At 37.7% G+C, this 13,851-nt stretch overlaps 1 protein-coding gene across 4 annotated transcripts in view; it reads right to left on the bottom strand.

Annotated features, from left to right (window-relative positions):
* Positions 1-13,851, bottom strand: part of LOC107224739 (epithelial discoidin domain-containing receptor 1) — a 143,402-nt gene that overhangs the window by 47,975 nt on the left and 81,576 nt on the right. For all 4 annotated transcript variants that reach the window (XM_046731157.1, XM_046731155.1, XM_046731156.1 and 1 more), the window contains 2 exons: positions 7,724-7,888; positions 4,831-4,936 (listed from right to left, as the gene is read on the bottom strand). In XM_046731157.1, the coding sequence (XP_046587113.1) occupies positions 4,831-4,936; positions 7,724-7,832 (215 nt within the window). In that variant the 5' untranslated portion in view covers positions 7,833-7,888. The remainder of the gene's footprint in view (positions 1-4,830; positions 4,937-7,723; positions 7,889-13,851) is intronic.

The following is a 13,851-nucleotide window of genomic DNA, read 5'->3' as shown; positions in this document are numbered from 1 at the left end:
TGAATTTTTAAAATCCATCAATGATCATAATTTTTTTCAATCGATTTGCTTCTAACAATAATAACTTGCACTATGTAGCAACAATTACTCTCGAGTATCGAAAACCTCATCAGAAATAACAAAAACCGCAAAGAAATATGTTTTCAAAGTTTCTGAATATACAAAAAATGGATATGAAATAGGTGGTAAGAATACTTACCACTGTGACTCAAAGGGTTAAACAGCTGATAAGGGATGAAGGTTTTTGAAATCGGGTAAAAAAAAGAGCTTTAAAAAGTCAAAGAGTCGGTCAAAGCGATTCGAGAGTGCTAGAACGAAGCTTGAATGCATATTTCCACGGTATTTCTGACCGAGTGTGGAAACCGTTGCACGCCAAATGACGGTATGGATTTTCTGGATTTATACCGCGTGGTCAGCATCGTCGGGCAAAAGTTTTGGATTTCAGGGATTTAGCCTGAAGCTGAATGCACTCGGGTTTTAATCTCGGGAGGGGGATTCCAGTGAATAAAAGATGAGGTGGAGAAGGTGGGAAAAGGAGGCAGCTTCTTAATTGCGGGGTGCCGGTTCAGCATCGTCCGTGTCGACGTGAAATTTCGTCGACGACGAATATCGAGGGTTATACCTTATACCTGGTATAATAAAGAATATATACGCCAAGATGAACAAGTAGGACGTTGCTTCGCGATAATGAAGAGAGGATCGTTTTTCAAAAAGAAGAAAATCTCGCGGGCATATCCATTTTTTCTCCCCTACTTTTCCTCACGCTTTAACTCAGTTTATTTACAACTTCAAATGATTTTTCTTACTTTATTTGACTGTTGAAATATGGAAGAAACGAATTCTGATATTGTAGTATTATTTTTCGATTTTACATTCCCCGTGTTTTGGATTTAGAAATTATTAAATTCATACTTCAAATTCGTGATCAGTGACCTCAAAAATTTCCTCAGGTAACAAAATTCAGGCCAAAATATTCAGTTGAAAAATACAGTCAAAGTTATCTGTACCGGTGTAAATTTAATATTTGAAACGGTAATACAATTGCTATGTAAAATTTAGGGTGGTCTAAACTTGCGGGTCGAAAAAATTTTCATCAGGATCGGTTCTAAATCACAAAAAAAAAAAAAAAATCTGTGTAAAGTTTCAAACCTCTGCGTGAAAACTGGACTTCGGTATAAATTAAGGTAGCGATATGAAACTTGGCAGACTTATTGCTTATAAGGGTAGGAACAAACCTTAATTTATACATAAGCTTAATAGCGTCACTTTTATTAGGCTTATATATAACAAGGTAACAATAATTACAAAATTTTAAAATTTTCAGGCTTAGTTCATATCATTATAACAAACAACGCTGTCAACTTTCGATTCAGTCCCTAAATTTATACCAAAGTAACATAAAAAACGAAACAACTGTTTTTTAAAACTACAAGTATTTCACACTTAAAACTTTCAGAGCTTAGAGACACATGTTCCAGTTTTGACGTAGAAGCTCGAAGCTTGATACAGATTTTTTTTCAATGATTCGAAACAAATCCCAATGAAAATTTTTCCGACCCCCAAACCAAAGACCACCCCGATAAACGCAGACACTATTTTTTTAACCCCCATAATAATTTCCACCCTTGAATTTTTCTCTTTACTCTCTTTTATTTCCAACTTTGTATTACTGACGTATGTAAGGTTTGAATATTCGATAGACTTGCACCCCAGTAACGTATCTCAACTTCACCTCGTTTCAACCCCTTACCTAAAGTCTAACCCCTCGGCTAGCCGGCAGAGACAAATAGAAACTCACGTCGCTACTCAACGTCTGAAAACTATAACCGGTTGGGTTGTGTACTCGGAATGACGAAGTTTAAGCCAAAGTTTACGGTACGTTTATAGGTGTACAATACACGATACGCCTAAGTATATATATATATGCAACGTATATGCACACAAACGCGAAAGTGTCAGGCGAGTAATTAATTATCTTTCCCTCTGACATATTTCGCGCGAATCGCATGCAAACTATTCAAGCCTAACAAAACATCCAAGTTCAACGGTTATTACAGATGCGCGACAAAAGCTTGACGAATATTTATGTAATAACGAAATGACGTTGATGCATGACAGTTAAAAAACAATAAGAACGAGACGTGTATATTCTCCTCTCGTCGAACGAATATACACATATAAATGAAAATTCAAGTTTATATATATATGGGATTATAAAATAGCAAAAAAAAAAAAATACTCTACAACAATATGATGAAATTATTTTTCCACCACGAGGTAATATTTTATCGTTTGTTCAATACCGCGTTATATGTATATAGTAACCGTATATTTATAGTACATAGGATATTATATATACATCCTTATACGTATATACAATACGTCGAACTGATCCGGGTTGGGGTTATAAAAGGAGAGGCGACGTGGTGAGCCCATTGTGCGTCTAAAAGTGGGTGTAATAAAGCGAAATTTTTATCATCAAGCACAGCATTGATTTCCCGGTTGCGTATATAGGTATATAATATAGGTATACGTACGATACATATATATATAAAGCACGTACCTTACAAGGGTGAGATCGACACCTGCGGTGCGTTTCTCAGGGGGAGGGGGGGTGGATGATAATAAAAGATTCTCGCGATAATCAATCCTATCTCTTAAACCCTGGAACGTAAAACGGGTGTGGTGAAAAAACACCACGCGCGAATTTAAATTTCCCGCCGCAAGAGAACACCTCACGTTTTTTGGAACCCGAGGAAACCGAGCGTTATTCAATTTTTTTTTTTTAAACTTGGGCGAAAACATTTCTTATCCAACGTGCGATTCTTTGTTAAAAAACGAAGAAACGGAACTTTACGATATGACGTGATCGATAGATGGAATTTACGAGGTTGGGGTGTATCCCCCCCCCCCCCCCGTTAATGGGAATGGTGAAAAAAAAACACCCATACACGCATGCACCAGGGAAAAAAATTTACGGTTATAATTTGACGTTGTGAAAGATTTTTTTTGGGATCAATTCCAAGATTTAGCATCAGATATTACAAGTGTTGAATTGATATCAAATCGTATATCGTAGAAGTCAACGATGAAACATTTTCTACGTTGCGTGATAATAATCGTTGTAATAATATTGAACGCGGTTTATAAATTCGACGCAATTGAAATTACAAGAACACAAAACAAAAAAAACAAAAATCAATAAAAAATTATCGGCGTTACATTTTCCGGTTATTACAACCTCAAATCTATACCTTTGCATTATAGTCGATGAAATTCGTTCTTAGAAAATAAACATCAAAATGAACGTAACCGCGGTTTGTTACTTAATAACAGCATAAAAAAAAAAGCAAAAAAAAAAAAAAAAGAAAAACGCGGCAAAAAATTGCACATATTACAATTTCCCGCTATTCCTCGAAACTCTACTTAATTAATTACAATTATGCAAGGAATAAAATCCTTACCCTTACGTTATACATGACGAAAAAATTCGTTCTTACAAAATTAACATTACAGCTAATACATAAGCTAAGATACAAGCTGTAAAGTAACGAGGATGAGAGAACGGTGAAGAAACTGAAAACAACAATGACTCGGAATGTCTTTAATCCGGCGGATTGCTGCAGGTACCGACGTTGTGTATTAAATTATACCGCGAAGCGCGTGCCGCGGCACCGAGGGTTCGGGGGGCCCAGAGCTCATCAGAGTTAGGGGCCCATTGAGCCGACCATTGTCTGCGGTAATGGAATGTATTAATATCAGAGCGGCCCGGCTCTGGTCTGCGAGTCCCGAGGGACCCGGCTCTCCCCCTCTTGCATCGCGAAACGAGCGGGTCCAGCAGGAGCCCGAGTCTGGTCCGGGACTCGACGGGATTTCCCGTCAATGTACGATATAACGATAAGCGTGGAATCGGGCGAATTAGATAACAAATGAAAGAAATAACAAGCCGGAAAACAACTTTTTCCCGGTAGACCGAGAGAAATTTTCAGTTCCGGTTACCGCTCGGTCCGTGATTGTTTTCACTTTTCACCGCAATCCAAAAATATTCTTTCGCGATGATCTCGAAAACGGTCGAATGAAAAATCTGAAACCGACAGGATTTGGCAGACGAATGAAAAAGTTGAACGTTGAAAATTGATTTATTTCCGGTAGAACCGGAAGGTCCAATTAAATCGGACATGGGAATTTTTCATGCCCGTCATTTCGTTGTTAGATCCTGTAAGTTTTAGATTTTTTCATCTAGCCGTTTCAGAGAACGTCGCTGAAGTTTCTGGGACAGAACGACGGACCGACATTTTTTCTAAAAATCTATTTTTCGGATTCCAGAGTTTCGGTAAACGCAAAGATTCGTTGATATTCGAGAAAGTGATTTGAGACGGAAAGTAAAAAAAAGTAAACAAAAATATAGCTGCATCTCCCTATTTTTCACAATGCTCAAACAATTTTCGGCGTGGATCGTCAATTTTTTTTTTTTCTCCCTCATCAGTTTCGTAAAAAATTTATTTTCAAATGTTGAAGATACGATGTTGCAAAACAGAGAACGAGTGATGAATTTTTTTCACGAAGATTTTTTTATACACGTATATACATTAATAAAAGAAATGAAAAAAAAAGAAAATAGTTGAAAATTGTTCGAGTACAATTCGAAACTGCAGCTTATAATATGTATACCTATTGTGGGTGTTTAATTTCGTAACTTTTCTTCAACGATTAGGTATACCTGTATTATAAAATATTTTTCGACGCAGAGAAGAAGAGAAGAAAAAATGAAAAGAAATGAAAAACAAATAAAAAAAAAAAGGCAAAATTTTGGACGAGGACGAAACTCACCTAGCCTGATGGGGACCGACGTTTCCGCTGTCGAAACTTGAGCTTGCGGTGATATCGGCGTCCGGAATGGCCCCCGATTCCATGCCAAGAGGGGCGATACATTGGGCTGAAAATTTCAAGAGAGAAGATGAGCCGTTAGGAGACGATCGTAACGGCAATAATTATGTAAAAGGGATGAAAAGGGTGTGTAAACGAGCAAACGAAGGTGCGCCATGGAAAGATAAACTCCCGCGGGTAGAGCGGAAAGGAAATGAAAGGAAAGGGAAGGAAAGGAAAGGAAAGGAAAGCACGGAGAGAGCTTTTCCACCTCGGTATCACCGGACCCGTATAACAATTATTTCGTAGCAGGTAAACCCGGGGTTAAAAGCTGTGAAGGACAAGCGATACGATTTCGATTAACATGGCTGTTTGGTCGAAAATAAATACCGTTTATTAATTTTATGGGGCGGGGTTGAAATTACTGATTTGAAAAGTTCCGAAAGCGCGCAAATCCCGAATTTTTTTTTATGGCGAAACTTGAAGTGGAGAAATCAAACTTTCGCGAAACGTCAAAGTTTTGAATAGGTCGAAACCCAACGTTCAAAGCTCCGAAAGGACAAAATGCCAAAAAGGCGTAACTCGGAAAAGTCAAAGTTCCGAAAGTGCGAAAATGAGAAAATTTAAAAGTCTGGAACATTGAAATTTCGAATGATCGAAGATTTTCAGTTATGTGAATATCTGGCTTCGTGAACTTTGACCATATTGATGTTTCTTTGTTTTTGATTCTTGATATTCTTACGTTCGGAATTCTGGTCATTCTGATTTTCGGTTTTTCTCATTTTTTATACCCACTCGTTGAGTAAACTACGACGCCTGAGTATATACTTTAATTTTTTAAATTTCACTCTGTCGAAAGTTTATTTTTCGTAATTTTGCTCCATCAGAGTTTTACTTTTCGGAAATTTTTTCTATCGTAACTTGAATTTTCGGAATCTTGCATTTCGGAACTTTGAACCGTCGGCTTTCCGACCATTCGAAACTTCTTTGTTCCGTAAAAGTCTGATTTCTTTACTTCAAGTTTTGCCAGCAAATAATTCGGAATTATGCGCTTTCGGAACTTTTCAAATTCGTAACTTCGACCTGGCCCCAATTTTATTCACCTGTAGAATACTCACAGTCGAATATTGAATATTTGTAAAATTATTATGTTCGCAATCGATACCGAAGGTTATACTTATAACAATAAAAAAAGAGACCAGATACCAGAGTTATAAAGAAAAGCTGGAACATGATGGATAATTCATTTCAAATCGCTTAAAAATTGGAAAATATCTTTGTTTCTTTTTTTTTTATCGTATTTAGTATTTTTGTATAATTTTTTAAATAAATTTTTGCTGCTAGTTGTTACGATAATTTCATAAATATTCAACGTACGACCATCTCGCAAGAAAATTAATAACAAGTATCGATTTTCAGCCAACCAACCTCTTCAAGCTTTTAAATTTCTGCTTTATCGCGTCTCTTTCCCCGCTTGCAGGCTTCCACAGATGCGAACTGGAAACACGAACCGAAAGTTATCAGGCTTTTACCTCGCGGCGAAGTTTTAACAATATTTAAGGGAAATATATTTATATTACAACCCGGCGAATTTTCATCACGTATACGTATACGTATATACGTAGGTATAAATATGTAATGCATAAATTTCACGTGTAATTATAATGTGACGAGTAGCGAGATTGAGGATCAGACAAATATAATATTGTACGCTTGGATTCTACTGGGAAATTTTCATAATCTGTTTAATGTTCCCGTTTATTTTTCTTAGCCACTTTTCTCGCTATCTCGAACCAGTCCATTTTTTCTTTTCTTTTTTTTTCCGGGGACGAATTTTTACTCGCTTCGAATAATCGCATCCCAACACTTATCGCACGATATGTAAGTGCCAAATTTCCAATGAAATCGCAAGCTTTAATCTTCTCATTTACAATTGGATGCAACGATTCTGGCAAGAAATTTGTATAAAAAGCAAACAAAATCATTGGGCAAAAAAAAAATAAAATGTACCCGTATAAACATTCAAAAACTTACAGGGTTTTCGATTTTTAACCTCCTTTAAACAAGGAACCTCTTTCTCTGAACATTTTTCAGGTGAGATAGCAAAAAAAAAAAAAAATCAAAAACTCATCATAACCGTATGAAAAGATTTAATAGAAATCAATTCTCGCGTTTCAAGTGATTTAGAGCCTGTAGATTATTATTAAATACTGATGTGAATTTTTGTTGTTGTTGTTGTTGTTGTTGTTGTTGCAGAGAGATGAGCTGATCGTGTATATTCGGTGATGTAATATATATAACAGACAGAGTAAAGTATAAATTAGATGGTTAGATTAATCTTTGGCGATATTTTTGCTCAAACAAAAGCTCGTAAATTCGAAAAGGCATTTAGCGGTGAATTGTTTTGCAATAGTTGTTAACGGGAGTTGCACTAAGCCGTTAGTAGACGATAGTGAGATATCGAAGCTATCGTTCGACTTCCGGTGACCGGTGGACAGTCGCGGTACGATCAGAGAAACTTTGGTAATAAACATCGGGGAATGTTCGATATCCGTTTTCGAGATAAGCTTCAACAGCCTCGAAGATATGATATTTATGCAAGCTCCGTTACAACATCGGCCGAAGATAGGAATATAAATGTTTGTAGAATATCCCGAACACACATCGATATTCGCGACGTCGACGTCTTTTGATTGTAAATCGAACCGCGCTGCGGAAAGCTGAGAAAAGCTCTCAACGCACGTGGCACAAACACCGGTGCACTGGTGGCTGAGAATCGCCGAAACGCGAGGAGAAATAAATAGTTGGTGGAAAGTGTCTGCGTTTGTCTTATTTTAATTTGTTTATTCATACTCACAGAGGTCAACGCCGTGAGCGACGGTTACGAGGCTGCCCAGGACGACCGGGAATATAAGGATGAGGGCAGGTGACGCACCTCCGGAGGAAATCCTCCGGGCACCCCTCATCGCAGACGGCTAGGCCCGATGGTTCACCGTTCGACCTCCGTCATTTCCGCGCCGATCTGAAAGTGGAGATGATTGGATGGTTACCAGAACGATAGTCATGGTAGTAGACTTTATTTTTGTACTTTATAAGGTGTAGTTCTTGTTGCAGTTACTGTACGGTTTCCTTGAGAGTGAAAAGTTGAGTTTTTGCTAGATTACTCCACCTTTTGAGGTTCAGAGAATCATCTCCGATCATTTTCGGATGGACGTCTGTACGTACACTCGGGGACAATGAATCTGACAATGAGACGGCTAATTTTTTACACTAGACAGTTACGTTGGTAACACAGAGAAAAATACAGCGCCACAGTCGGCCGATCGCGAAACTAACTCGATCTCAGTAAACGTAACGTAACCCATGACCGTCGAATATAACCTTAGAATACCGCGGGGATAATGATTTGCTGGATTGACATGTCAATTCTCAGGTTAGATTCGACGGTCATGGGTTATGTTACGTTTATTGAGATCGAGTTAGTTTCGCGATCGGCCGATCATGGCGCTGCAGGTTTCTCTGTGTTGCCAACATAACTGTCTGGTGTAAAAAATTAGTCGTCTCAGACTCATTGTCCCCAAATGTACGCATGTGTGTGATCAATTTTTTTGTCCGACGATAACTGGAGAACGAGTTACCGGATTTCAGTGATTTTGGTCTCAATCGACGCAGATTTTCAAAACTTAGAACTGATTAGATTTTGGGTATGATCGGTTTAGTACTTTTTCAATTATTCAAATCACAAAATTCCAAAAAGTCGAATGAAAACGATGTTTTAAGAATGGATTAATGGATTTGAATCAAAATTGGTAGTGCGAGGTTTTTTGGGCCGCTAATCACGAAACTAAGGTTAGATTTGCAAAATTTATAATTGGCGTATTCGATAAGTTGAAAAATAAAAAACTAAAAACATTTGGATTTTGATGAAAATTGGTATTCTTCGGTTCGTTGAGTGGCTGATCACGAATCTGAAGTCAGATTGCGAAATCTAAAATAGCGATCCAATATGGTGGGAGAAAATCTAAAAATATTCCATTAATAGTGTTTCAAAATTTTAAAAATCGTCATATTTTCAAGTAAAATGGTATCCGAAGGCTTTAAAATCGTCAATTACGAATCTGAATTTTTATTTCGAAATTCGAATTGGATATTATTCATTTTCTGGCTGCTGGCCAGTCTAAAAAGAATTGCAAAGAATAATCCAAATACACAATTCCGGGTACAAATTCAGAACAGTAATTACATTAAACAGTCGCTTTCATATAAAAATTTTTCTTACGATTCAAATGTAATTCAAAGCAAATTCTCTAGTATCTAACATTGTAAGTATGACGAATAAAATTTCTCACAGCGTATGTCATGAGTATAATAGAATTGTAGAAAGCGAAAGAATTTCCTCGATTCTTCCGGTCTAGCTACCAAAAGTGTCAAAGTGTCTACGCACTATACACACATATATATATATAGTATGTATGTGTACCAATGTGCATATATATTTGGGTATTTTGAAAGTTGATATTTATGGGAAAGTAAACGTCTCGTGATTCACGTTAATGCCTGCCATAAGTAATTAAGTAATGACAGTTTCTGAGGTTTCCACGCCGGTTAACGGATGGTAGGGATCATTAATTAGAGGCACGTAGCTAATTAATAACCTCCCGTTTTTATGATTCGGTATTTTCATTATCATTATCAGCAGCAGCAGCAGCAATTCTAGCCGACGGCCGTACGCCGTGTCACAATCTTTGATTTACCGTTTCCTCATCTCGCCAAGCAATTATAATATCAGACTACGAGGCCCCGTGTCTTTCCCTTCATTTCTGTGGCAGTTACGAATAAAAGTGCTTTTCTTCAACAAATATGCTCACCGTCGAACAGAACGTCTATTAGGAAGTGGAATGCCCCCTATATGTATGGGGCATTCCATGCCAATTAGACCAGGGTCTGACCTGAACCCTCTTGGATTTGGTTCACGATTTTTTATATTGTCGTTACAACTCTTAAAGTCATTTTTATTTTTGTTTCAGATTTTCTCTACATCCCCTGCCGCCCCCAGAGGTCCTTAAATAACGATATTTTGACAGTGAATGCAGCATTTTCAAAAATTATCAACAAAATAACATAAATCCTGTGGCTAGCACCAAAAATATTCCAACCAAAATTGACGCGGGCGGACAAAACGGCAGTTCTTTTTTTTTTAATTCATATATAAGCTGATTAATAATTTTTTGTTAGTCGTTTTGATTTTTTTTCCTCAGTTTATAGGATTCGATGTGTCTTCGCTGATACAACATCACTCTGGAAATTGTAATGAAAAATCTATGTAATGGAAAACAAAAAAAAATAAATATATATCCTGTCAAAATATCGTCAAAATCAGAATGATTTTTAGAGTTGGAACAACAATATAAAAAATCGTGGACGGAGTCCAAGAGGGTTCAGGTCAGACCTTAGTCGAATTGGCGTGCAATGCCTTGTATACGTTCTTGTTTCGCGAACACTCCGACTAGATTTCAAAAATTTTTCAGTCGACTTAAAAAATTCGTCTTAGTCATTTTTGGATTCAAAGGAATCGGAAACATAACATTTACGATAAACATCCCAAATACTTTTTCGCAGATCTGTGAAATTCGCGTTTCTGTAACGCGCGTTGGAGGAAATTTGCGCGAAAATATATTTAGAGAAATTTTTATTTCCGGTTACCGCTCAGTCCTTAACTATTTTCATTTTTTACCACAGTCGAAAAATATAGTTCTGGGTAGAAAATAAAAATTAGTTTTCTAGCCGTTACCGGAAACTCTGGTATCCGTTACTATTCTTTCTCATTAGGATCACTGTTGCTATATTTACGAACAATATTCAAAACGGTTTTTTTAACGATACCTGTTTTACCGAATTTTTCTAGTTACTATAACAAGTGAAATTTTTCTCATTGTAAGGGTGTCTTGGAGTAATCAGGGAGCACATCTAGATCCGGGGATCTCGATTCCTAGGAGAAGGACACTCGCAGGAGTTTCTCGTGCAGCTAGTAGCATTGAACCCGAACCTCCTCGAGTCGATGCCGTGTCGATATTCATGTTCATTTGCATGGGAATGAGTTTATGCAGATGATTTTAGGTAGGCGCAGGTATTTACGCGGTGTACATAATCTATACGCTTATATAACATCGATCGCAAGATACGAAGGTGTTTAAGTCAACTTTTAGTGCGTAATGCACGTACTGCGTGGTACTATAAAATAAGACCGGCCAAGTCTTTTAACCAAAAAGTTACGAGCTTCGTAGATACTCGTTTATCTTCCTGCAGTGTCACTTTATTAATTAATTAAAATATATTATTAGAGATTAAACCAGAAAAGAAGAATCAGAATCTGCGGCTATATATTATAATCCGTGTATGAAAAATAACCGGGGAGACTATAATTTTTCTCTCTGTCCACAGCGGTGAGCACTTAATTCAACCTTGGTACAGGTTTCGAGGATATCATCATGATTAAAATGAATATTGCGCACCCTGAACCGCGAAGAAGAAGAAAATGAAGAAGAAGAAGAAGAAGAAGAAGAAGAGAAGGAGGAGGAGGTTGGAATTAAGGGCTCAAATTAATTAGTACAACGTGGCTGATATCATTTTATCACCCTTTCTTTCACTCCTTCCTTTTTCATTTTTATTTCTTAAATTTTTTCTCTACCTTGCATTATTCGCGGTTAACCTTTCTCCTTTTTCTCCTTCGCTTCTAGGTCTCATTTCATCCCGACGATTTCGGTTTCGTAATCGTTTAATATCGCAGGCTCCTGCGGCATCGTCCGTGTTATTTCCCTACGAATGCGGTGCTCAGTGTCAACCATAATGCATGGTTGTATAATTTATGTACGGTTATACCGTATTCGGAGGCACTTAAAAATAGCCTCAAAGTATAATAATTACCTTACAGATTTTTCGAATTGAATTTTTATTCAAAGTATGTAAAATTGGTTTTACTCTCTTTCGTACGTGTGTCGGTGTTTATGCATGCATTTCTACAAGAATCACGCTCACAAGTGTAACGTGAAGCCTGAAAGAAGTCTATATATATTATAATAGGCACTTCGTGAAGTTCAATATAATTTTCCTGCCTTGAGATTGCCTGACTTGTAAATATTTCACCGCACGAAGTTTAATCGTTCGGGGAAAAAAAAAAAAAAATTGAAGAAAAACAAAACGATAAAAAAAGACTTGAATGATAAAACATCAAAACCTAACAATGTTACAGGGTTATGAAAAAAATTCAGATATATATATATATATATATCTCACCTATATTTGCTTCTTTATTATTTTATTTTTCTTCCCCCCTCCCCCTCCCCCCCTTTTTTTTATCTTCTACAATATAAACCAGAAAATTGCACCGATGAAAATTAATCAAGGTTTTAATTTAGAAAAGTGTGTACAATACTTTCGGTGAGGAGAAAAAATTAAGGTAACGGAATAACTGCGACATGGGCACCATAGGCAAAATAAAACCGAGTTCTGAAGGATGTATAACTTTTATATATATATATATATATATATGTATAAACTAAGGGGGGGAAAAATGAAACAAGTCCGTAAGATCCCTCGCGGGTTAAGCCGGGAAGGTGGTTCTAATTAAAAATTAATACTGTAACTCTGCAGTCGGGCCGCGGTTTTCTTCTCTCGCGTATAACATACGTTGTACGTATGTATTTTACGTATAAAATTTACAAAGGTATACGTATACGTACTTAAACGCATGTACACGGTACGAAATATGTGGGGAGAAAAAGATTGAAGCGAAACGCGAGTAAAAAGAAAAAAAGAAAAAGAAAGGAAGAAGGGGGAAATTACATCGAAGAGAAGAGCGTAAAAAGCAACTACAGCGCGAAAAATAACTCATCCGAGATTTCAATCCCTCGTATTAAAAATACACATCCCCCACTGTCGCAGCGAGATGAGACGAATGTAAGAGATGGAATTATGCGTGTATAGGATAGTGAGTGAGTGAGACGGGGAGGTCGAAGCGGGTGAAGTATAGTCATCCATCGGTTACGTGCCTCAAGAGTTAAGAACCAGCGTGTACGTCAGCACAAGGAATGTTAACTTTCCTTAATTATCCGAAGATGCGAGAGGGGTTCGCATTTCGTAAATTTCCTGCATCACGAATATATACGTATATGAATATATACCTATACATATATACATATATATATACATACATATGTGCGACGGAGCGTCGAAGCGAAGAAAGAATCAAAAAAGAAAAGAAAAAAAATGAAGAAGAAGGAAATTAAAAATACAAAATGAAAAAGTGGAAAACCTGAAAATTACCCGTAAGCCGAAAGTGCAGAGGGGGGGAATAAAAGAAGATTTATAAAAAGGGGGAAACCCCGCGGTGAGCTGGTGGTCCAGGTTTCTCCCGGACTGCACAATCACTCGGCGTCCCGAACCACCAAACATGATTCAAAGTCCGTCCCCTTTCTCCGTATAATACTTTATTTCCCCCTTAAGTCGGCTGAGCGATATCTTTGCTGCATCTCATCTCGTATCTGATCCTATGAGAATCGATGAGAAATGGCGAGAGGCGGTGTTCTACCGTCTGCTTGTATGCGTACATATGCCCGGCTAATAGGGGATGAGGGGTGGTTGGTTCTGTTTGTCGGATGATCCTCGGTGATCCTGAAACCGCGATTTTGAGCACGAACTCCGCAAGCACCCGGGATTCTTACCAGGACTACGATTTGGACCGAGCTTGCAGAGCAAAAGCTCACGACTCTACGTAAAAGTCTCATTGTTGTTTACTGGACAGAGCTACTGGATCCACGGACGCGTTGTCTCAATAATAAATCGCCGGGGATCACGATTTGTGGCTATAAATTGGTAACCGTACAAGCGTCTGCATCACGGCACATTCCCCCTTTGATTACGTTTGTGTTACACTCCGCGTTTCTGCGAGGTGGACAGAAGCTAATTTCTGCTTCGGATGTTTGCCCG

The sequence above is a fragment of the Neodiprion lecontei genome, chromosome 2 (genome assembly GCF_021901455.1).
Source record: "Neodiprion lecontei isolate iyNeoLeco1 chromosome 2, iyNeoLeco1.1, whole genome shotgun sequence".
Taxonomy (NCBI): domain Eukaryota; kingdom Metazoa; phylum Arthropoda; class Insecta; order Hymenoptera; family Diprionidae; genus Neodiprion; species Neodiprion lecontei.
This window is presented reverse-complemented; position numbering and strand designations above follow the sequence as displayed.